The sequence below is a fragment of the Camelina sativa genome, chromosome 9 (genome assembly GCF_000633955.1).
Source record: "Camelina sativa cultivar DH55 chromosome 9, Cs, whole genome shotgun sequence".
In the NCBI taxonomy this organism is placed as follows: Eukaryota; Viridiplantae; Streptophyta; class Magnoliopsida; order Brassicales; family Brassicaceae; genus Camelina; species Camelina sativa.
Genome location: NC_025693.1, coordinates 28,477,288 through 28,498,230, shown reverse-complemented (window position 1 = coordinate 28,498,230; position 20,943 = coordinate 28,477,288). Strand labels below are relative to the sequence as shown.

General features: G+C 32.6%; 4 protein-coding genes across 5 annotated transcripts in view; 2 read left to right on the top strand and 2 right to left on the bottom strand.

Annotated features, from left to right (window-relative positions):
* LOC104712773 (ABC transporter G family member 25) overlaps nucleotides 1-2,572 on the top strand; it is a 6,970-nt gene extending 4,398 nt beyond the window's left edge. Inside the window, exons 3-4 of the mRNA XM_010429747.1 lie at nucleotides 1,235-1,572; nucleotides 1,683-2,572. Coding sequence (XP_010428049.1) covers nucleotides 1,235-1,572; nucleotides 1,683-2,369 — 1,025 coding nt within the window. The 3' untranslated portion in view covers nucleotides 2,370-2,572. The remainder of the gene's footprint in view (nucleotides 1-1,234; nucleotides 1,573-1,682) is intronic.
* LOC104712772 (subtilisin-like protease SBT3.4) lies at nucleotides 7,744-9,199 on the top strand. The gene is made up of 3 exons (XM_010429745.2): nucleotides 7,744-8,072; nucleotides 8,368-8,465; nucleotides 8,963-9,199. The coding sequence occupies exons 1-3, from the start codon at nucleotides 7,759-7,761 to the stop codon at nucleotides 9,043-9,045; spliced, it is 495 nt and encodes a 164-aa protein (XP_010428047.1). The 5' UTR covers nucleotides 7,744-7,758; the 3' UTR covers nucleotides 9,046-9,199.
* On the bottom strand, nucleotides 9,255-10,865 carry LOC104712771 (uncharacterized membrane protein At4g09580). The gene is made up of 4 exons (XM_010429744.2): nucleotides 10,401-10,865; nucleotides 10,043-10,313; nucleotides 9,764-9,934; nucleotides 9,255-9,659 (listed from the first exon to the last, which is right to left on the bottom strand). The coding sequence occupies exons 1-4, from the start codon at nucleotides 10,655-10,657 to the stop codon at nucleotides 9,528-9,530; spliced, it is 831 nt and encodes a 276-aa protein (XP_010428046.1). The 5' UTR covers nucleotides 10,658-10,865; the 3' UTR covers nucleotides 9,255-9,527.
* LOC104712769 (NAC domain-containing protein 30-like) lies at nucleotides 11,683-15,001 on the bottom strand. 2 transcript variants are annotated; one of them, XM_010429742.2, is made up of 4 exons: nucleotides 14,661-15,001; nucleotides 13,262-13,438; nucleotides 12,525-12,796; nucleotides 11,683-12,341 (listed from the first exon to the last, which is right to left on the bottom strand). In XM_010429742.2, the coding sequence occupies exons 2-4, from the start codon at nucleotides 13,425-13,427 to the stop codon at nucleotides 11,799-11,801; spliced, it is 981 nt and encodes a 326-aa protein (XP_010428044.1). In that variant the 5' UTR covers nucleotides 13,428-13,438; nucleotides 14,661-15,001; the 3' UTR covers nucleotides 11,683-11,798. The 2 variants fall into 2 exon arrangements, with proteins under 2 accessions (XP_010428044.1, XP_010428045.1); XM_010429743.1 differs by lacking the exon at nucleotides 14,661-15,001 and adding an exon at nucleotides 13,609-13,636.

Here is a 20,943-nt window from a genome sequence, read left to right as displayed (position 1 = left end):
AAAAAAAACCCAGTAGGTGAAAGAGTTAAAGTAGAAATTGAAGAGAAGACAGAGCAAGTTACGGCTAAAAACCAAACCCAAACCCAAGAAGAAGGACAAGCTTCATGCTAAGGTTGTATGAACTGAAACCATGCGGAGAGATAAGTATCATGAAGTTGCTGAGGTGGTGCTGCCACTGAAGAATGCAAAAACACATTTTTTCGATCCAGACCAAGTAACTTAGCACGAATGATGAGCTGTATCTCTTTGACCAAAATAGCTGCCGATTTTGCATTGCTAGTGTGAAGTCTTGAATTTCTCTCTTTCCAAATGAAGTAAATAGCGGCTTGGAAAATCAGTTTATAGATTACATTGAGCCTGGCATTAGACGTAGGAGATCTAACCCATTGCACAATATCATCAAAAAGAGACGGGGGAGAGAGATTATGATGCAATTTTAAATTTTAAATTATGATGCATTTTTTCGATTAGAGTTTCAATTTTAAAATCCCATTGATGATCCTCGTAAGAAAAAGCTTAACACGTGTTAGGAAATAATAAATATTCACATTGTGTTTGATATAGCTTATCTTAGGAAAAGTTAGAAACTCAGATAAGATAATTTGATGCTCAAACTTTTCTATTTAAATTTCTTTTGGAATCGATGAAGAAGCTAAAATTAAGAATCGTAGTGGCGACCTTATGCTTTCTTGGGTGGACTCTCTCGCCTCTCCACCTTGATTGGTCAGCTTTACTGCAAATCAGATCTCCATTACTAGTATTAATTTAGTCAGTTTTATTAAGTTAAAGATATTTGCTTTTGTTAGATTAATAAAATAATGGGTCCAACATAGTGTCAAAACCTGTTTTAAAATATTTGTTTGGTCGGTCCAAAGAACCTGATTGGTTGATTCGCTCTCACCTCTGTTCGGTTCAATGCCACTTTGAATTGTCTTTTTCTTTTTGTAATTAGGATAATTAAATAATTATCTAATTAACTAGCCAATTAACTTTCGCCTATTTGGATGATAACTTGAGTGGTTCTTTTTCATTTAGTATAGAATTATAATCAGACTGGTAGATTAATTACTAAACCGCCGATATTTTGTATTATTAGTTTATTGTCCGAGTGGCGAGTCATGATAAAATGCTAACGTCAAAAGTGTTTAGTAAAAGCATGAATCTTTCAGTTTTTTTTATAATCTTAATTGCCCCAAATTTATCCCAAAGCTGAATAATTTTTTTAATAATGCAGGAGTTTGTCAAACTGACGGTGTAACGGAACGGGAAAGGCCAAACGTGAGACAAACGCTGGCCACGGCTTATGACACATTGCTAGCCCCACAAGTCAAAACTTGCATCGAAGCATCACATCCTCCTCTAGAGAACTCACGTTTTGTGAAAACGCGAGTAAACGCGGGTGGAATAACGGCTGGTATCACAACTTGGTTTAGCCAACTCTGCATTCTCCTCCATAGACTTTTAAAAGAACGGCGTCACGAATCCTTCGATGTACTTCGTGTTTTCCAAGTCGTCGCGGCTTCTGTTCTTTGTGGCCTGATGTGGTGGCACTCTGATTATCGAGATTTACATGTAAGTTATGAAACCATTAGTAATCACATATAACAAAAAAAAAAAAGAGACAAATATTATTTATTTAATTTTGGTGTTATTACTAATAACAATATTGTTATATGTTACAGGACCGACTAGGCCTACTCTTCTTCATATCCATCTTCTGGGGTGTACTTCCATCTTTTAACGCGGTCTTCACGTTTCCTCAAGAACATGCTATTTTCACTCGAGAACGCGCGTCTGGTATGTACACACTCTCTTCTTACTTCATGGCCCATGTCCTCGGATCGCTCTCCATGGAGCTCGTTCTTCCAGCAGCGTTCTTGACATTAACTTACTGGATGGTCGGTCTACGCCCCGGGGCTGTCCCGTTCCTCCTCACCCTCTCCGTGCTCTTACTATACGTTTTAGCGTCACAAGGACTCGGACTTGCCCTTGGTGCAGCGATCATGGACGCTAAAAAGGCTTCTACTATCGTGACCGTGACAATGCTAGCGTTTGTCTTAACTGGTGGTTACTACGTCAACAAAGTTCCAACCGGGATGGTTTGGATGAAGTACGTTTCAACGACGTTTTATTGTTACCGTCTTTTAGTGGCGATCCAGTACGGAAGTGCGGAAGAGATACTGCGGATGTTCGGATGCGACTCGAAGGGAAAGCAAGGAGCGTCTGCGGCGACAACGGCTGGATGCAGGTTCGTGGAGGAGGAAGTGGTCGGAGATATTGGTCTATGGACGAGCGTTGGCGTTTTGTTTCTGATGTTTGTTGGGTACAGAGTATTGGCGTATCTAGCTTTGAGGCGTATTAAAATTTAAACATTAAACAAAAATGAGAGAGGGGAGATAAATTAAATAAATAAATGAGTGGGTAAAATTTAATTTTTATTAGGCTTTAATTCTGAATATTATAAGCTGTTGCTAGTTGTAATTTTGCGATTTGGCAACGGGGTTAGGGGGTTTAATTTGTTCGAATGCTTCAGTTTTTAACATGTGAAAATGAAAATGACAAAGTATTTTTAGTTGATTTATAATAAAATGTATATTTCACCTATTATTACATGTTTTTTTCTTAATTACTTGTGAAATTGTGATATAGCCATATAGGAAAAGACCCATTTATGGCCCATGGGCTAATATGTCTTCGATGATCTTCGGTAGTGCACCAACTATTGAGCTAATCTATATATAATAGCAAACCCATTTTTTAGGAGCTGCTGACGTCATTTTTTTGATCCAACGGATAAGATTGATTTATTTTCTCATCCAACGGTTTAGATATTAGCTGATGTCATTAATTTATTAAATGAAAAGACACTTCTCTTTGTTCCCCAAATCGTCGCTTCTTGTTTAGCCCTGCCGAATCGAGGCTTCTCTATGTAAAATACCTGTTCAATTGCCTTTTTTCAGATCTATATATTTGGAATTCGTTCAACCATTTCAGTTGTTCGATCTGGTTAACATTTTTTCTATATACCTTTCTATTAGTGTTAATTACTGCAGGGAATTTAATTCTCTCTTCTCATCGAATAACTTGATTAGTTTGTCTGGTGGAGATATGCGTAGTCGTTGGTGTTTCAGCAAATGTAATACACAATATAGTTGACCCTTTTGATGTTTCTTATATTTTCTAAGCCCCGTCATCATTAATCTTTGTTTTGTAAACTTTTTGTTTTTTTAAAGAATTTTCAAATTTTGAGGCCTATCGATTTGTCCATGACTTTGATTCGTTGATGACAAGTAGGCCTGCCATGTTTTTGTATGGTAAATGTGTCAATTCTCAATGTGTAGGTTTTATATGTTTTTGTATGGTAAATGTTTCAATTCTCAATGTGTAGGTTTTATATGTTTTTGTATGGTAAATGTTTCAATTCTCAATGTGTAGATTTTATATTTAGGTATTTTTGTATGGTAAAATGTTTCAATTCTCAATTCTCAATTTTTTGTATGGTAAATGTTGCACCTCTTGAGTCATGATTTCGATTTTTTTATTATTATATTGTATTCCTATATGGTATAGAACAGCTCTACAGGATCAAATATAAGATATAATAAATTATTAAAATATATATTGATCAGTTATTAGAAAAATAAAATTAAATATTAAGAAATAATTAACATATGTTTAGCTATTTTATCTGTTTGTGTTGTAACTATAAACTAATAGAAGGATATTATGATCCCTTATTATAAATATTATGGGTAGGGTTGTCATCTAACTCTCTTACCCTTTATGATGAAGATTTTACCATAGAGAGAGAGTAGTCAGTAAAGCATGTATGTAATTAAATCAGTATTTCAAACGAAAAAATATTTCGGAAAGCCCGTCACGAAGTCAGTACGATCACTATGAATCATTTATTTTCAACTGTTCAATTTCAATGAATCAGAAGTTATAACAATAAAGCTGTGAATCTTTTAGAGAAAAATGATTTACAGGCAAAAAAAAATACCTATACGAACATTTTCTAGGACTTTCTTTTTAAAGTAAATTTTGTAAAAATACTCATATTTTTCTTCTTCGTAATTATAGTGATGCTCGATGTGGGAGACTTTTGTAGGAGTAGAACAATGTTACGATTTCTACTTAACATGCTGGCAACAATTAAAATTTATATTTAATCCAAGGGTTATTATACCAATTGAACGAATTTAACTGGAAAAACCTATGTATCTATATACATAAAGTTAACTTTGTTCACTTCTCCTTCCTCCACATTAGCATCCACCTAATCAATTTTCTTTTTACATAAAAAATAGTACTATTTTTAATATTCATTCATTACATATTTATTATTTATAATTAATAAAAAAAAATAAAAAAAATGAATTTAACTAAACCTAATTAAATTTTAAAATAGTATAAAAAATAATACAATTTTTAGTAAATAATAAAAATAATAAATATCTAAAAATGAATTAAGTAAAATAAATGAAAACTTTTAAAATAGTAAAAATAATACTATAAATTTATTTTAGTAATAATGTTATTATTAAAATTATAACCAAAAAATGATTATATTCCAAAATTTAGAATGAGTTAATGAGTTTTAAAATATAAGTAAGATTTTAATGCATGGTGGAGTAAAAAAAACAAGTTATGTAATTGTATTTATAAAAATCTAAACATAAAAATAAAATTGAAGCTAAACATTAGTTTCTAAGAAACATATACCATAAAGATTTATTATTAAATTTTATTTATAATAAAGAAAAGATTAATTACTTAAATTAACTTAACTTAATTTAAAAGTTTTGATCTAAAACAAAGACATTGTAAGAGGCACACTTTTTTTGGGAAAACTATTAAAAAGAATTTTGAAAAAATAATATATCTAAAAAAACAAAATCAATTGTCAGAAAATATAAAAAAATGATATTTAAGCCGTTACAAAAAGTGGCATGTGATTTGTGTAGCATATCTCATAAGGTATATTATCAACTAGAGCTACAATTTTATAACATGATATATATTATCAAATGCTTTTAACCCAAAACATTGGCAAAAACAAAATATTTAAAGTACACTATGTTTTTTTTAGAAGACGAAGATGGGGTTGCATCACAAAATTAACATCTGCAAATAACATATGAGATTTTAGAAAAATATATAACTTGGATTAGTGAATATATATTCATTGTGAGGTTTAAACGTTTTATCATTTAAGCATTCTTGATTTAGTCAGAAATTCTATTATGGCAGATGATGCATTTGGACAATCTCATTGTAGCGACACAACACTAAAACAATTCATGAAACTTTATATATTCGCATTTAATGTAAGATATCGATATGTTTAAATGTTCTCTATAATTATGTCAAAACGTTATAACTTTTAAAATTATGTTTTCATGAGATATGAATATGGAATGAACTCTTTTAAAGATAAAAGGTCAGAAGATTGTCGACAATATTATTGCGACACTAGACAACATATGTTATATATAAATTAATAAAATAAGTACGGCATTTATATAGATTTATCTTTTAATCTTCAAATTATATTCATATTCAATGATTCTTATTGATAAACAATTTAACTAAAAGCCCACGTAAAATTGCAAATAGATATAACAAAGAAATATTTTCTTCAAAAATATATATGTTGTATATCACTGAGTAAGGTAAGTTTAATATTTATATAGATTTATACTCAAAAGTTGGAATGATTATATTTTGAGCTCAACAATTTATACTGATAAGAAATATTTTAAATTAAATTCCTGTGCGTGCGCGGGTACAAATTCTAGTTATCCATAATACAGACAAATCGAGATTTATTCACAATTTTATTTTTCCAATTAACTAAAATTTATTTTCCTAAGAATTATAACAACAATAAATAATAGAAGTAGAAACTGGTACACAAATCAATTTTTTGTTTTAACTGATATTTTTTAAATCTAAAAAGTATATAACTATGTGAATACAAAATATATAATACTTGATAGGAAAACGTTGTTTAGAGAAATCTAAAGGGCAATTCTCAAAAATAGCACTAAATTAGGTTTTTCTTTCAAATATAACATACATTTTCTAATTTTCTAATTCTAACACACAAACTCTAATTTAATATTTAGAAATTAAAATATTTAATTAAAATCTTATTTTTATTTCTATAAAAACCGAGACTTATGAAATTGATGAAACAATTTTCACCATCAACGGAGCTCTAATCGGAGAGCGATGAAACAATTTCACAAAACATATGAACTTGAAGTGTGACGAAGAATTGATTTCCATGAGCCAATCTAGTTCTTACTAAGACTTTGAAGCATCCTAGATCTCTCTTGATTGAATCTAATCGTCGATATGTCGTTGTTGTCGCTGTGTTCGCCTAGCCGTATTCTCGTCGCCGATTTGTCCTCGCCTCGCTTGAGAATCTGATAATAGATAGATTGAGAGAGGAAGCTGAGAAGGAAGAGAAAATGATTTCTTCATGGATCTCTAATGGAGAATATAAAGTTGAAATTGGGTTGCAGAAGAAGAGAAGGAAGAAAAGGGATATTAGGGAGAAGAAGAAGATGACTCTAGTGGTTGTCATAATGGAGAGAGCTGAACAAGAATCAATTGTGATTAAACGTGATTGTTTCAGGTATAAAAGACTGTAATTGAGTGCTATCTTTTCCATTTCAATTACAGTTCAAATTCCAATACCCAACAATTCAAGCCACCACTCATAATCAAATTTCTTTTGTTACCTAACAATTTTCAACAGTTCCAATATTCAACAGTACCCAACAATACTCAACAATTTCCAATAGTTCATAATTCATAATCAGATTTCATTTAATACCCAACAATACCAATACCCAAAGCTTCTTCTTCTTCTTCTTCTTCTTCTTCCCTCCACCTCTTTCTCCGCAGCTATAAACCCAGACCATAGTAGCTCATCCCATTACATTTGGTAAGGAAAGAACATCAGAGCTACAAATTTAATTATGAATCTGATTGGTGATAAATCAATTAGCCATATTCAGAAGCCTTAATATGACAAATTCGCCTAATCCCTCAGTTAAAAGCTATATAGAATCACGATCTCGCTGAGAATTACAAAATCTGAAACTAAAAAAAATATACGAAGAAGAAGAAGAAGAATAAGAAGAAAAAAAAGAAGAAGAAGCTTCACCGAAAGGTTCATCGCCGGAAGCTTCAACACAAGCTTCGCCGGAACCTTCACGGGATCTATCAAAACATAAGTTTAATAATCTCATACGAAATTTTATTATTTAAATTAAATAAAAAATTTAATATACACAAATGCTACTTTTAGAAAAATTGAGAGTGTGTACTAGATTTGGAAGAGAAAGTTATTGATTAGTGCTATTAAAAGGAATTTCTCAAATCTAAATGAAACTATCAATTTTAAAAGCAATAAATACATAAAACAAAATCTAAAAAATTTCATAAATGTGATTTTTTAAAATCTAAAACTTTAATTAAAAATCAATTATTCACAGAATGCTGACAATTACCTTAATATATACGAGAGATGATTGGCTGGTTTATGATTACTTTAAATTGTGCCACTTGGCAGACAACGTAATTACAAAAATCTTTGGAAAAATTATTGGAAAAAGATAAAATAAAATAGCGCATAGGACTATTGTTATCTACATGCCGACATCAGTCACCCGTCAGATTATGGAACAATCATTTGAGACCGTCCGATTTGAGTCGGTTTAAACTATGGAGTCGGTTTAAACTATGACACATAGATGGAAATGGCCCATCAACGCGTATTTCACCTCTGTGACTTTGTCTTATAAAATTGAAAATTCCCAATTCCCAAGAATGCAAAGAGTCATCCTCAACCTCAACCTCAACCTCAACCTCAACCTCAACCTCATCGTCGTCCTCGTCTTCTTCTCATCGCTCCTCGCTTCGATCATCATGGCTGAGACTACTGGAGATGCAACGGTATCGTCTGAAGCGAAGGTTCACATCGTTTACACCGAGAAACCCACCGATGAGGAGCCTAAAACCTATCATCTCCGTACCCTTTCCTCTGCTCTCGGCAGGTTTGTTCTTTGAGACATCTCATCTCAATTTTTACCGGAAAGAGATGATTTTTTTTATTGAAAATATGATTCTTTTTTGGGTTTGATCGCTTTGATTTTTTTGGGTTTTGTATCTCTGAAAAGGGGGATTTTTTTTTTTTCAATTTAGTTAGCTTGAATCGTTTTAAAGATTACATTTTGTTGTCTCTATGTGTTTATTGTTTGGATTGCTTCATCTTCGATTCTACTTGTGGATGTGTGTGTTAAGAGATGGTAATGGATTGTGTTTTTGTTCTTATGCTGGTTATGATTACAGTGAGGAAGCTGCAAATGATGCTTTGATCTACAGTTACAGGGAAGCTGCTTCTGGCTTTTCAGCTAAGCTCACTCCTGAGCAAGTCGCTGAGATCTCCAGTACGTTTTCTTTTCTTTTTTTTTTCTTCTTATATAGATTTCTCGTTATTTGATCCTGCGCTTACTAATAACTTTTGAGAGCATTGTGAATGCAAAAGAATCTAGTAGCGTCATCGTTTGATTTGAAATTATATGTTGGTTGGATTAAGTGTATATCTGGTTGTGAACTTGTGATCATTGCCTGTGTAAATGACTTGTTTAGATCCAATTGTGATGACGGTTCATGTGAATTCCTTTTTTCGCCTATGTTCACAAAATGTTTCTTGATACCATCATGCTTAAATTGTGATATTGCAATGTTTCCATTTCCATCAGGCTAAAGATTGGCGGGTGAGGTTTGAAACCTGTAGAAATAGAGTTGTATAGTTATGAATGCACGATCTCTGAGTGTGCAGGCTTAGGAAAAGCAAGATGTTATTAACTTGATTAGTGCTTTTTGTTGTTTGTTTGCTTGTTCTGTTTTTCTCACATGCTTTTGGGGATTTTGGTGTTTGCAGAGCAACCAGGTGTGATTCAAGTTGTGCCAAGCCAGACTTATCAGCTGCACAAACCTGTTGGTGGTGCTTCCATGTTGACCTAACTTGATTTTGTGTGTATTCAACTTAGTCTGTTGTTGTACCGTTGTGTGACTTCAACAAGTATCTAACTAAAATAATGTCATGACGTTGCTCTATCCGAGTTGTTATGTGTTTTTAAGAATTGAGTTTCTTCAATAAATTGTGTTTCTGTTGAAATGTTTCTTCTAGCCCCATTGTCATCATATTCATTAATTCTGAAGAGAAACAATAATAATAATCCGGCAACCAAAATATTTGATGATCTCTCGTCTTGTCAAATCAGATACAAAAAAAAAAATGTATTACTTCTGTAATTTCTCTCCTTAACTACTCAAATAGAAACAAAATATGACCAAAAAAGAACACTATCCAAACGAATAAGTGTGCCAAGTAAACGAATCAACATTTTTGTTCTGTTGTGTCCTCTAAACATGTTAATTGTATTCTTGTTCTCTGTAAGGCACTGACGGTTAAGCCTGTGTACATTAAAGATACCTCTCCTTGGCTATTCATATATCTTCTTTCTTTTCAATATCGTCGGAAGTATAGAGATGAACCCGATGAGGAAAAGCACTGACAATGTCTTGAAATCATACAGATCTTTCACCGACTTGAGATCTCCAATAGCAAGACCAGCCTGCAAACACAAAAAGAACCAAATATTAAGCATCATAGAGAAATGAAACAGAACAATCTTGAATGATAGCATATCATAAAAAGGAGGGAGCAAAAAGAGCTAACCCTGACGGTAATATAAGCAGCAGGGATGAGACCAATCAATGTGGCCAAAAAGAAGACATGGAAAGGTACATCGACAATGGGAGAAGCAAGATTGATGAAAAGATTTGGCAGAGTTGGTGTTATCCTCAGAAACAACATATAGTTGAGAAGCTTATCTCTACGCTTACTAATCTGAAAAAAAAAAATATATATAAAAAACACACCACAACAACTTAATCAAGTACCACCAAACATGAGAAGATCAAAGAGACATGTTGTTTGTTTGTTTATATATATTACCTCAGCTTGAAAGAATCTTAATTTGTCAGGCCAAAGCCAAGTAATCAAAGGACGACCGATCAATTTGGACAGAAAGAAACAAGAAGTAGCACCAGCAGTAGCATTGAAAACAACCAAGAAAACACCTTTAAACACACCAAAGAGAGCTCCAGCTAAGAGTGACATGAAGATAGTCCCAGGAATCATAAAGGTCTGCATAAAAATGTATGTAGCACAATACCCTAAAACGAACTGCGTCGGGTACTCATTCGCATAGTTTGCTAAATTATCTCTGAAAACAACAACCACAAGATTTGGGTCAATTCCAACATAAAGATTGAACCTTTGAAGAAGATAAAGGAGGAACATTTATGTTTACTTGAGCAAACGGAGATCAGAGATGCTTCTGGGGAGTTTGAGTTTGCCAAATTCAGCAGCAGGCATGGTGAGGTAGATACAACAGAGACCAGAGGAGAAGACGAGGAAGACGCTGAGAGAAACAGCGAGTTCCCAACGGCTAAGAGGGAAACGATCGAGTTTAGATCGTTTACCAGATGGCGAGTCGTCGTCGTCTGATATCGTCGTCGCAGCACCACCAAGCTCTTCGTCTCTTGTTAGAATCCGTGTTGGAGCCATTTCACGATTTTGAGAGATTGGATCTGATTCTTCTTAATTCATCTGTAGTTTGGGATTGGATTGGATTGGATCTGAGAGAGATTCAGTAGTGTTTGTTTGTTGTTGCTAAAAGAAATTGAATTCACGTTATTGTTTTCTTCAGATTAACAAACGTTATGAAGAAGAAGAAGAAGAAGAAAAATGTGCAAAAACGTGTTGGCCTATTGGAGGAGTCGGAGAGATTTTGACGGTGGCTTATAAGACCTTCTGTATCGAGCAGAAGGTTCTGACTTTTCGAAACCTCTATATCCATAAGAGGGTTTGTCACTTTTTTTTTTGGATAAAATTTTAATTAATTGTTGTTCTTCATTTTTCTTTCTCTTCATCTACACATGTAAATTACATTTGTAATTGTATATATGGTGTCATGGTGGGCATAGATATGATTTTAAGTTCAAATCTTGCATTGTGGTATAATGTTTTATATATATTTGTTGGCATTGTTTTGCCATGTATTGAGGTTTTGAATGCTAATTAGAATTAGTTTCTAAAAACACTTTCATTCTGTACTCTTTTGTTTTTGATATTCCAAAAAAGTGTAGGATCCTCTAGTAAGATGGAACACGAGCAGTGGCAGATCCAGCCAAAGTTTTAACCAGGTGCAAAAAAAGAGCAAAAAATTATTTTGAAAGGGAATTGAACCCTTGACTTCGACAGTTAAGCGGTGCATTCATTATCACTAGAACACTTGTATTAACAATTTTAATGTAAAATCAAACTAGTTTTATATTTCAACTGGTGCTGTTGCACCAGTTCCAACCTATGTGGATCTGCTCCTGAACACGAGACTACCATAGATATATGTTTTACATTGTAGTATAATCATTAACATATAGTGTAAAATAAAGTAATAATAATGGTAACAGAATGGATGAGTTACATAATTTTGGACCACAAAATAAAAATGATTAAGAAAAACCGAGGAATAATTAGATATAAAAGAAAAAATATTCCACCTTTGTGAAAATCACCAAGAAATTTCTACGTAATAAACACAAACTTCTTTTACTAATAGACAGTTATGAATGTTATTTTCCAGATGGAAACAATTAAATCATAGAATACAAATCAATATAGAAGATTTTTTTTGTTTTTTAATTAATTACGAGTCAGGGAAGCATCCAAGAGAATGATGAATATTAGCTTCGACGTCATTATAGTTTTGATGCATGGAAGGGAAGCTTGGTCCCGGAATATACGACTGCGTTTCGAACGAAGACATAAGGACATTAGGGTTTTGTGAATGTGTGACTTGTGTCTCTAGCAGGCTATCTAGTGTTCTCCAGTCGACACAGTTAAAGCTCTTCTCTTCTTCTTGCTCGAAACCCTCGTTCTGATCTTTATTCGTCCCTAGACTAGGCGACAAGCTTGGGCTATCCAGTTGCGGGAGCTCGATGTTGCCATATTGATGCATCGAAGAGGATGCATTATTAGGATTGTAGTGGTTGCTGCTCATGAGCATTTGATTAAGGTTATGGCTTGATGAAGATGCACCGATATGATGACTCGTGTTCATTGTCGCTGAAGATGGGTAGTTGTTACTATTCTCCACGTGGTAGAGCTGGTTCTGCCATGGCTCGTACCCTAATGGCCTTTGGTTTGGAATTGGCTTCCTAAATGCTCGACACACAACCCATCCTTCCTCCTATAGTTCACAAAACATATCAAATTAGTATCAAGATGACTGATTTACTGATTTCGTCCGGTTAGGTTTGGTTGTTTAACATTATTGGATCAATTTTACATATGTAACATGTTCATCTTTGTCGATCTCAATATGTTATCAGAGTAAGACTTATATGAAATAAGTATTATATTGTGTGTGTACCTGAACTGGCGCAAGCTCGGAGTTTTGGAGGCGGTATTCATGCATGATCCAATCGGATTTTCTTCCATTAGGAGCTCGACCCTTGTAGTAAACTAGTGTCTTCCGCATTCCTATGACACTGTTCTTTGATAGCACCGCCTTGTCTCTACCGGTGGCTTTCCAGAACCCAGCAGCGGTGGCTCTATTAGTCCTAGTCCCGGTCGGGTACTTCCTATCCTTGTGGCTAAAGAAGTACCACTCGTTTTGCTCTTCATACCCTAGTTTGCATCTCGCTGCAATGTAACAGTAAATATTAATCTCATACTTTTTTGCCTCACAAAAATATAAGGAAATTAAGTAAAAAAGTGAAAAAAAACTTTGCACACAAAAAAGGGGTGAAAAAACAGATAATGAATGTGGTGAATTGTTATTTGGAATAATATGATATGATTATACTCTCCTATTTTCAAAAATAAAAATACAAATTTAACTTTGCTTAATTTCAAAAGAGGTATTATGATTTATGATTGTACTACATCTCTTAATTTTCTTTGCAGATTATATTCTTTTCACACTCCGTTTATAAATCTTACAAGTCAAAAAGAGTAGGCTCTCTCGTTCACTTCTCATGCCAGATTCATCGCATGTAGTTTTTGTATATATATCATATCATATAAGTAGACAATTAACTGACATTCCATGCAAAAGATTTATTAATGATAATCATTATATTTATACACAAACCCCACGTTGATTACCTTGTATATCCCATGGCTCCATTTTGTAGAGATCAATCTCTACAATGACATCTAAAGCACTCTTCATTGAATTGATCTTCCTATCAAGGTAATAACCCACAAGTTCTTCCTCTGTCGGATGAAATCGGAATCCCGGTGGCATAGACGATTGCATTATATTATCCATCCGAGATGATCCTGTAAATGTATGTAATTCGGGAAATTGTTAGAAAAATGAGTAAGAAACGAAATGGAGAAAAATGGAAGAGAAGAAACTGATATGAAGGAAATGTATTGTATATAAACATAAAACATAAGCGTGTCTTTTTGGAAGCTATTGCGAAAACCTTAGACAAACAAGGCACAACCTTAAAGTTTTGTTTTTGGGACCAAAACCAAAGCCTATTACAAGCTTCGTTATATTTAATTATAAGAAAGGGATCGGATGACTCTTGGGTCCAATGAAATTCCAAAAGCTGTGTGTTGGGTAATGATAGTGATGTTACACACGGACACACACGATAATATATTATATACCTATAAATATTCAAACACACATATAAGAATTCACATGTAGTTAAATATTATATCTCGAAAAGCTTGGATCTTTAAACTTAAGGCTATCGCTATTATATGCTGCTGATGATGGTTATGATGTATTTCCAGAGGACCACCCAACAATGGAGGAGCTCTTACTATTTTAGAAGAGAGAATGAATAACAAAAGCTTGATAGTGGGTTAAACCAAAAAAAAAAGTTTGATAGTGATAGTGAAAGTTTTTGGATTTCTTTTTCTTATAAAAAGAAATTCAGAAAACATTAGGTTTAAAGGTTTGTTATTCGCATTCAACATATGGAACAATGCTTACATTTGAAAAGATTATAAGTTTGTATAATATGTACTCTATAATATACCATTAATATAAGATCAACAATATATAACACTGTGTATATCTATATAAGTATATGTAAGATAATTGTATATAAAGGATACATAGCCGGAAAGCTTGACGGGTGGAAGTCACTGAGGTTGATGTTCCTTTGAGTGTATTACACACTCTTGTCTTGAGTAATATTCCTATACTATCTTATATAATATAAATTTATAATGGTGCAACAACAATTAATTTCGAAGAAACAATAATATCTTAGAAACACATAGATTCCGAAATCCCCACCATGATTTCAGTACCCTGGTTTACTCTAATATTTGTGGGTCAATATCCTCAGGACCACATACACACATATATACACTATTCAAGATATTAAACTTCATACAGCCTACCCATACACAAACGATGAAACGATGATCACATGACAGAAAAAAATGCTAAACAGAAACGCCGATGCATCATCATGGTTCATGCATGTAGTGTGTAATGAAAAAAAAAACCTAAAAGGAGCAATGGGGTGAAACTTACGAGCTAATACAGATTGGACGAGATTTGTCGGAAATAATACGTTACTTGCAAGAGATATTCTCAAGGACGATCTAGAAAAGAGAAGCAAAAGGAAGAAGGAGAAGAAGATTGAAATCTCCGGTGTGGATTAAATGATTGTTAATTTATATAGCAAAGACAAGGAGAGCTTGGCTTTTGATTAGATCACATGCATATGGACCAGCTAGAAATCTTAGACGACTGTATATATAGGTTTATGTGCATTTATGTGAGTAAGCTTATTTATATTTTATATATGGGAAGTGTGTGACATGTGGGTGCAAAATGATGATATAAGGAGAAGAAGGAGAAGAAGGAGAAGGAGATGAAGTGAAGGGTTTGATTGCGCGTGGGATAGACACATCTACGGCTTGTTTTTGGTCGGCGTCTCTCTCTCTCTCTCTCTTACCGCAATTTTTTGTTTAAAGTTTTTCCAATCTTCTCCACTTTACCGGCAGTTACTGCACAACTCAAACCTTTTTTAAAATTCGTCTATTTTGCTTATAAGTTATTACATCAGACAAGATAAAATCCTTTATCTATTACTACTATATATCAAAACTATATATATATATATATATGATAAGCGGTTCATATGTGGCATTAGGTCAAATGGTAAAATGTTCCCAATATTTCAAAAAACACTTCAATTTGATTGGATAATTTACTAAGACTATTCCGTTTATTGAGCGTTAAACATATAGATATCTACTGCATATTTATAAAATGTTCTCATTTGCATTACCTTATGAACTTGAAGAGTTAACTTCATAATTTATTAATTTCGTGGTTACCATTATGCAAAGCCGTCTCAAATTATTTTAAAACCATGTGCAGAATTTTTAAATTAAAATTATATTTAATATTTTCTTTTTCAAGAAAACATTAGGGCTGCTGTTGATGATATACTTTTTTAAAAGCATTACTTGTTTTTTTTTTTTGTCTAAAAAACAACTTGCGGTCTTATTTGAATGCACTAATTCATTGCACATGCTAAATACCTATACATATATAAATGATTATAGTTGAATTCCTATATATATTTTCAGTAATATATTCTCAGTTATTTATAGGTAACTGGAAATTCACAATTCAAGAATTAAAGGACTGGAATTGTAAATCCACCCAACCCAAGGATGAACAATAGAAATATATATTTTCTATTATTGTTAAGACATATATGTTTGCTGGATCTGGACTACTGAAAATGTGTCTTATTTTTTTTTTATATGTCTAATATTATCCCATAGACAAGACACGTAAGTAAAATATATGAAGATAAATGGATTTACAATTAAGTATATCTCTCAACGTCGAAAAGATTTACACGCATGTACATTAATTAATGGATTACTACGTAAATCTCACTCAATATATCACCCCCCATCAAATTATATAATGTGAGTCTATAGATCCACTCGAAACCACAATCTCTAATATGTTTTTTTTATTATTCTTTTTCTTAGAAGAATAAAATAAACTTTCAGATTTATAGTAGACCTAAAGGAACGAACTTTGGCCATTAAAAGAAGACGAATCGTGTATATATGAACATTATACTATAAGAAGAAAAAGGAAAGAGAAGAGTAAAACAGAGGAATATGATTCATATAGTATATGTTCTTAAGTCTTTCTCCAGCAATCCAGCTCCCATTGTCTGGTTTGGTGGCGCCGTCCTTAATACTTGTCATTACGCGTGTAAGACACGTAAGAGTTCAGACCTGTTTCTATCACATAACTAATCATTTGTTCCTCATCTGATATATCCGCTTGTTCGGGTCCACCCCAAAGCCGTTGGCTCTGGCTGTCGTTTTTTCTTATTTACCTCACCTTTCGGCTTAAGGTGACGTCATCTCAGTAACTCATTGACCCTAGTCCAAAGAAAAATCCAACAAAATAAACATATGACAAGGTAAACACAAAATTCGAGGAGAATATGGATATATAAAATACTAAGAAAATGCTAATATAAATGGGGTACCAAAAATAGAAAAGGCAAAGAGCTAGCACTCGATTTTGGAGTCAGTTTCACATGCATGCCTATTTGTCTACTGCGCAAGGGAGAGAGAGCCTTTTGTTCAAATCCCAAGACCAATCTACCCACAAACCCTTTCACACCATTCACTTTTTCCGATATATAAATGTCCTCGATCCCTAATTTTTCTTTTCTCTAATCATAATGTCTCTAGCTAAGTCTCATTATGAATATATATATATATACACACATATATAACACTATATATATCTAATCTTTGCACTCAAACCATATTTAAGGACTTGTTTGTGAATGTCCTATACGACTGCCCCATGTAGAACGAATTCGCCTTTTGTTTTTCTTTCTATTTTGGTTTAATTTATTACTCATTTTGGATATATATATCACAAAGCAACAAATCATATATACGCATGCCCTTTTTCTCCAAAAAAGAATGATTTATAATATGTTACGTATATATCGGTTTTACAATAGGTTAGATCATTTCATGAAATAGCACATGTGTTTTTCATATATTTACAAATTATCAAAGCTTTTTGAATTTTACTTGTATCAGTTTAATCCTCTATAAACATGGTGTATTGATCAACTATATACATGGATGGATGGTCACAATCATGCGGGTGCAATTGCCACTCTTCACTAATTATAGTTAGCGTTAACGTTAATTAGTGGGTTTAATAACTTATAACTATTTAGTCAAACAATTACCGATGTACTAACAATTTACCTTTTGACCTTTTTCCACTATCAGAGGTCAACGTACGTGCTACTGAACCTAACTTGAAATTCTCATCTAACGAAGTCTTTTATCCACTAACAAAAAAAAAACTGTAGAAGATAGTGATACCATTGTAAACTAGTCGCTGATTCCATCCTAACTATTGGCTGGCCGGTTCAATCCCTACGATATTTTATTTATTTATTTTAACTGAAATTTTACTAGATCTAATAATTAGATTAACAAATGAAATGCTTAAAGCACGAGAACAAAAGTAATTGACACATTTGACGCACGGTTTTTTTTTGGAGGCTGTCACTTTACCGTCCACGAATTAAAAGGTTGTCAATATTACTCACGCCAATATCTTGAGGATACATTTGGTCCAAAGTCTAGATGCCTTTTTATCTATTGTAGAATTTGAGGGAACATATTATGATCCCTAGAGATATTAATTCCATATGTTCAAAACTATATTGCAAAAATATCCCAATTCAGTTGAGTTATATATAAAAAAAACACCTGGCTCGTACGTAAAGAATTATGATCCACAAGAAAAAATTGAACTATTTAATAGTCTACCAACAAATATATAAGTCTGTCATGCATGTTCATTCGATATTTGTATGCATGATTTGTTTGTATACCACTCTAATTGGTTAATTACAGATTTATGGGGAAATGTTCGTTTAAATGGGTCCATATTCATTAAAACTTAAAATGTAAATCATGAACTTAAACTGATAAAATCATTACAATCTGATGTGATCTACCGACCTTTCACTTTTTTTTTTTTTTTTAAATTTCTTCATATTGTAGTCCATTTTTATTGGACTGCTCATCAAACCGCCAACATATAATTATATATACTGTACTATAATATTATGGCCGCACACATCTCCTTCCATTGGTCCCTTCGGAAATTTGTCACATAACTAAAATTATAGTAGTATTATACTAGCGGAAATCAACCAGACTGACTTTAATTTAACTATACTATGAACTGGTCGTTGAGGACAAATGGTTCTCACAGTTGATATATACTCTGATGCTTTTACAGTCTTGTTGATTTCTTACTATGTAAACGTAACGATGCATAAAAATAACTACAAATGTTGGGGAGTTTGTATTTTCCCCAACTGCAGCAACTAGCAGTGTTTAAGAGATCGATTGAAAGGTTAAATATTTGTTTTTCCTCGGTGATAAAGATGAATGAATTAAATGAGAAAAGAAAGTTTCCCGAAAAAGAAAGTAATAGATTTGCTTTGGCTGAAAGAGTTAGCTTAGGATCTTGTCTTAGATTCTATCCTAACTGAACTTTGACAGCGACCTGTATCTAGAAACAACCGTCAATGGGTTTCTTTTATTTAGAAATTTTATAATATAGCAAAAGTAACATGACTTTTAATTTTATTTTCAAGACTGATATAGCATCAGATATATGACAAAACAAGTTTTCCCCAAGCTCAGCAATTCGCTTTGGTGATTGTTACTAGTTCAATTTTTTTTTTTTTTTTTTTTCAACTTTGCTTTCATGTTTTGCAGTTTTGTGTGTGATTGATCACCTTCTTTTTTTTTTTACATATTACATGAGTGTATAGTGTATCCATTTGAGTATTAAATTCAGAATTACAAATAATGGGTAAATCAAGTTCGCGCAACCGGAGCTCTGAGCTTTATATTCTGTTGTACCTTGTAAAAAATAAAAGTAGTCACCACTTGTAACCATTTTTGTGCTTATGTATTGTATATACACTGTACATATAATTCGCTCATGTTTTTCTCCAATATTCTCACAGAAATATATTTGAACCCTGAAAGACATCATATCCACCAATGAATTATTACCAGCTGATATTGGTGACTCAATAATTATTAGAAAACAGTAAGTCATAATTAGTGATACTCATAACCTAGGTATATATTAATCATCGTTTTTTTTTTTAAATCTCGTAGGCATTGATTTCAAATTTGTCTTTATTTGATAAGGTTCGGATATGTTTTTTTTTGTTGGGTGGGAATGTTCGGATTTGTTTTCTGTTTATGAAAGTATCGCAACTATATCTGTAATCTGCGAAACCTAATGTTTATTTCTTTTAGAACACGTCGAGTCATTGGTACCAAATTCGAGTTTCCGTTACAAATGGAAGATTTATCCTTAAATATTAAAGTACTAACGAAGGTCATCTGTTAAGGTTGATAGAGAAATTAAAGAATTGCGTTCATAATGATTAACGAAAGTTTTAATAAATATAGTAATATACTTAGCCGCAATTAATGATGAACGGACGGTGGATTAAGATCGACCACTAATTCTCCAAAGTGACCCCTACGACCTCCTCTACTTGTCTCCCTATTCCACATCCTATTTGGTAACCATTAAGTCAAGATCTCCCATTAGCCTTCCATTTATAATTTTGATTATCATTCGTTATCTTAATACCACTATGTAGATATTTAGTACGTCAAAAGATGTTAAAATGTACAAAACAATTTTTAGCTTTGGGGCGGTTTAGTGGACTGCTCATAAAAATCTTGGGATTTCATTTTAGTTTGGCGACAATGCGTCTCTATCACAATATGTATCAAATAATAGTTCCATACTATTATAATAATTATTATTAAATTACTTTAATTATTTAAATTATTCTACTTTTAGAAAATTTTAAAACTTTTCTCATTATTATTTTATCATTTGTTTTTTTGTATCATGCTGATGAGTAAAATCAACGACAACATAAAACCGAGTAAGACCTTCCAATACTCCTTTTTTTTCTTTTTCTTATATATCCTTGTATCATTTCTTCGTGTACCGTACAAATATATAGTTTTTGAATGTATGTACAATTATATATTCTTAACTCCATTTATTGACAAAAATGGCGGGGTTTTACAATGTTGTAAGATGTACTCCTGTACGGTTAGGTTATGGTCTTATAAAGCTTAATTAGTAGTTAACAATACATAAAGCTTGGGACACGCGAAATTTTTTTATGTCAAATCAAATACAATATAATGCCTAGAGCTAGTGATATATATTACCTCAAATTTTGATTTATAATCATATAATTTGGGACCTCAAAACAAATATTTTGAATCTTTCAATTGATTGATAAGTGGAATTCAACAGTTATCCAGAAACCACAAAATGGATTAAACAAAAAAAAAAATGTAATGATGAGAGAAGCAAAAACTTCTAGAGGTTTGAATGGTAACAGAGAGGCTGATGATGGCATGTCGACCCACACCCCCCAAGTTGTCTCTTTGATCCTATTGCTTCCCTCATACTTATTCATCTTTTTTTTTCATACATTAATTTAATTCATAGTTTTCTTTTTGTCTTTCTTTTAGGTTCCTTTACAGCTTAATTATTTAAAAATTAGAACTTTTCAAAAAATTAATTAGCTTTTACTCATAATGAGATAATACTTTGATGGCTCTTCTTGGACAAGGGACAAAATTTTGATTTAATTTACTAAAATACTTTATAACTAGTTTAAGGTATTATATATATTTATGGATTGGACGTAAGAAGACAGCATTTTCTA

What these genes read in the sequence shown, in the direction of transcription:
- LOC104712772 (XM_010429745.2), top strand. Translation starts at nt 7,759, where the DNA reads ATGACACATAGATGGAAATGGCCCATCAACGCGTATTTCACCTCTGTG. An exon ending in CTTTCCTCTGCTCTCGGCAG is followed by an intron (nt 8,073 to 8,367) that starts GTTTGTTCTTTG and finishes TTATGATTACAG; the next exon opens with TGAGGAAGCTGCAAATGATG. An exon ending in GCAAGTCGCTGAGATCTCCA is followed by an intron (nt 8,466 to 8,962) that starts GTACGTTTTCTT and finishes TGGTGTTTGCAG; the next exon opens with AGCAACCAGGTGTGATTCAA.
- LOC104712771 (XM_010429744.2), bottom strand. Translation starts at nt 10,657, where the DNA reads ATGGCTCCAACACGGATTCTAACAAGAGACGAAGAGCTTGGTGGTGCT. An exon ending in TAAGATTCTTTCAAGCTGAG is followed by an intron (nt 9,935 to 10,042) that starts GTAATATATATA and finishes TTTTTTTTTCAG; the next exon opens with ATTAGTAAGCGTAGAGATAA. An exon ending in CTGCTTATATTACCGTCAGG is followed by an intron (nt 9,660 to 9,763) that starts GTTAGCTCTTTT and finishes TTGTGTTTGCAG; the next exon opens with GCTGGTCTTGCTATTGGAGA.
- LOC104712769 (XM_010429742.2), bottom strand. Translation starts at nt 13,427, where the DNA reads ATGGATAATATAATGCAATCGTCTATGCCACCGGGATTCCGATTTCAT. An exon ending in GGAGCCATGGGATATACAAG is followed by an intron (nt 12,797 to 13,261) that starts GTAATCAACGTG and finishes GTTACATTGCAG; the next exon opens with CGAGATGCAAACTAGGGTAT. An exon ending in CCGAGCTTGCGCCAGTTCAG is followed by an intron (nt 12,342 to 12,524) that starts GTACACACACAA and finishes TGTGAACTATAG; the next exon opens with GAGGAAGGATGGGTTGTGTG.